This window comes from Orycteropus afer, unplaced genomic scaffold, assembly GCF_000298275.1.
Source record: "Orycteropus afer afer isolate SDZICR_OR568_19922 unplaced genomic scaffold, OryAfe1.0 scaffold00152, whole genome shotgun sequence".
Taxonomy (NCBI): Eukaryota; Metazoa; Chordata; class Mammalia; order Tubulidentata; family Orycteropodidae; genus Orycteropus; species Orycteropus afer.
Window position 1 is genome coordinate 360691 of NW_006921739.1, and position 3596 is coordinate 364286.

General features: G+C 42.9%; 1 protein-coding gene across 1 annotated transcript in view; it reads right to left on the reverse strand.

Annotated features, from left to right (window-relative positions):
- Nucleotides 1-644: 644 nt before the first annotated feature.
- LOC103201481 (uricase) overlaps nt 645-3596 on the reverse strand; it is a 53069-nt gene continuing 50117 nt past the window's right edge. Inside the window, exon 7 of the mRNA XM_007946187.1 lies at nt 645-719. Coding sequence (XP_007944378.1) covers nt 645-719 — 75 coding nt within the window. The remainder of the gene's footprint in view (nt 720-3596) is intronic.

Sequence of the window (3596 nt, forward strand, 5' to 3'; positions counted from 1 at the left end):
GGGATGCATTATTCAAATAAGAACTTTTTTCAATGCCCCAATGTGTACTAAATATTCTCTAAATGCATTTAAAAGTCATAAAAGCAATTCATTTAGATCATAAAAGCAGAAATAAGCTCCCAATGATACATATGTGAGAGCATTCTTAAAACTTCACACATTCAGTTGAATTGAAGTTACAATGGTGATACATTTCAACCTAATTTTGTCGTTATATTTTCTGTGTTACCCAGAAGCAATTTTAGCATCAATAGAATGAAAATGATGCATATTTTCTTCTTCAATTAATTGATGTGACACCTCCATTGATGCATGATTATTTTCTCCATGAATTGATTTTAAGGCTTCTCTATGATAAGAAAGCACAAGACATCCCAAAAGAAATATCGATTGATGATTATTGTAATACTGTTCAGTATTTTTAAGTAAACCATACCCATGAAACATGATAATTACTAATCAGGTAATTCACAAAACACCTTGCTGAGCTAAGCATGAAAGAAAGACATTATCTTATGCAGGAGGGAAATAAATGAATCTACTACGCTGAAACTGCATGACTACACACAACCTTGTCCAGCATCACGTGATGGGCCATAAGGCATTCTTCAGCTAACAGTTGACTCCTATCGGTGGCTACCGTGTCACAGCCGAGAAGGCAGCTTCCTCTTGACTGTACCAGTAATTTTGCCATATGGATTGTCTAGAGGTAGTAAGACCTGTAGAAAAACCACCTGTTAACTTCAGAGGCATTAAAATACTTCCCCTCCTTTTATCTATGAGTTAATATTTAAACAACAAAAACCTGTTAAACAGGAAAATGTATGTGTTGTACAGCAAAGTTACTTGAAGCATGGCAATGTCTTGTTTCTCTGGCAATAGGTGAGAGATGAGTCGATTGACCAGAAAATTAAAACGTTTTTGAAAAATATTTAATCGTTGGGATACAAATGTTTCTAAAATGCATTACATATCACTGCTTTTCCAATAGAGTGCAGAGAACATAATTTGACCTTTCCTTGATGATTCACTTTGCACATCAACCAGTGTCCAGTGCTGTGATACAGCCATGCCCTTCCGAGCATATGAGGACCGCAGGGCTGTTAACGCAATGCTAAACGGCTCCAGACAGCTGTGCTTTTAGAATTCTTCTGTCTTCCTGTTCTGTCATTTGTCACTCTTCTGCTGTTGTCAGTGTGCCCTGATTCCTTGCTTCTCTTGAGCTGCCTTCACTTTGTACATGCCTATCGGGCCACATCCTGAGAGTAGCTTCAGTCAACCCCGAAGTGCAGACACAAAAGGTTGGGGGGTGGGTGTCAGGGGAGGACAGTTTATTCAGTCTTAAAGATGCCTTTCTGCAGAGCCCTGACCCACAGGAGCCAGGGCCCCGATTGGGCTCCGGGAGAGAGCTGAGGGAGCTGCAAATCTGACTACTTGGATGAAGAGACACTTGGGCCTCAGCCCACTGGCAAGCACTGAGCTGGGATCAGTGCAGGCCTGGGGCATCAGAGGCCCTAAGGACGTCCTCCTCATTCTGTCTAGGGTCCTGAGTTGAGCACTGCTCCAACTGAGTCATAAACCTAACATTTTTCCTGCTTGGGCCCATTTGTTTTGCTTCTGGGGGACTAGGAGTCCCTGGGTGGTAAAAATGGTTAATGAGCTTGGCTGCTAACTGAAAGGTTGGAGGTTCAGGTCCAGCCAGAGACACCCCAGGAAAAAGACATCATGACCTTTTGCAAAATCACTGAAAACTGTGGAGCACAGTTTCTACTCTGACACGCATGGGATAACCATGAGTTGGAATGGATTTGATGGTAACTGTTGTTTTTCCTGTGTGCCACTGAGTCACACCTGACTCATAGAGACCCCTCCTTGGGTTTCCAAGGCAGTATCACTATGGAAGTAGATTGCCCAACCTTCCTTCCAAGGAGTAGTTGGTCGGTTTGAACCACCAGCGTTCTGGTTAGCAGTCAAGTGCCTTAGGCACTACACTACCAGAGCTCCTGATGGTAACTGGTGTTTGGTTATTTTTTTTCCCTTTTCCCCTGGTGGACATAGCCAGAATTTCTTTCAGGTCCACCTCTTGCCCTTTAGAAGGTAATCATTTAAAAATCAAAAAACTAAACCCACTGCTATCAAGTTGATTCTGACACATAGCAACCATATAAGACAGAGTAAAATAGCCATAGAGGGTTTCCAAGGCTGTAAATCTTTACAGAAGCAGGCTGCCTCCTCTTTCTCCCACAGAACTGCTGGTGGGTTTGAACTGCTGACCTTTTAGTTAGCAACCCAATGCTTTAACCACAGTGTCACCGGAGCTCCTTTAATCATTTTAAAGGGGCTTTTAATTTGAATTGATGAAATTTCAGTATTTAAATCCCTTTCCTTCTTCTGAAGTACACAGTGCTGCCCTTCCTTCAGCTGAAAGAATAGCGCATGGAATCAAGGTTGCTGTCCTCTGTAACTAAGGACTCTTTATCACCTAAACCAGGGACCTAGGCAAGACCTTTGTTCTCCAATGCTGCCCCCAACCAGATGCATATCTATGGAAAGCAGTGCCTGTGACAATTCGTTTTAAATTGCTGAATGATCTCTCAGAGTTGGTGATGGAAACTGTGATGGTAAATAGAAATTGCTCATTGGCACCCCCCCTCAAGTGGTGCTCAGGATATGTGCCATACCTGCCATACCCTAGATATGCCTCTGCCCTCAACCTCGATCTGCTACTAATGGCACAGCAAAGCCTGGTGGAGTCCACCAACAACTACTGCAGAACAGAAGTAAGGTGTCTGGCAGAGGGGCTGGGACTACTGAGGCTCCTGAGTCAGCAGACTCAGAACGTAGGATCCTCTTCAAGAATGCGTTGTTGACCTGTACCACCAAAGGATATGATTCTAATGCAACAGAGCCATGTTAATAGATGGCCTCTTCTTACCTAATTCTCCCATACACAACAGAAAAATTTACCTCGAATGGTGTTTTTTAAATTATAAAAGTCTGTGGGAGGATGGATCAAAGAGAGAAAACCTATAATTTTAAAGTAAGAGTTTCTGAGTGGCACAAATTACACTTGACTACTAGCCAAGAGGTCTGTGGTTTGAACTCGAGTAACGGTGCCCTGGAAAACAGACCTGACGATCTGCTTTTGAAAGGTCGCAGCACTGCAAATGCTACGGGTGCTGCTCTACTCGGCACACTCGGGGTAACCATGTGTCACACTGAGCAGCTGTTAGGCAACTAACAATATCGTTTTGAAAGTTGTCCAAGAGGAAGGGACAGTTCTAATATCCCCAAATAACCAGAAAGGCTGTTTGTCAAGATTTCAGCCTATCTAGTCAGTGGCTGAAAGAATTGGCCAGGGAAAACCTTATGAATAGCAAAGAAACACTGTTTGGTACATTACTGCGCAACTTCAGGAATAGTCTGTTTAGGCTAAAAGGCTCGCAAAATAGGACTGGGAAAGAGCTGCAACATTTGAGTAAACCCAGCCTTACTCATGGAAAAGAGAAAGATTTCGAGACCTTCATTTGCTGATGTGGCACCACTCAAATTGAAGAGAAACAGCCGCAGACATCCATTAATCATCGGAACATGGA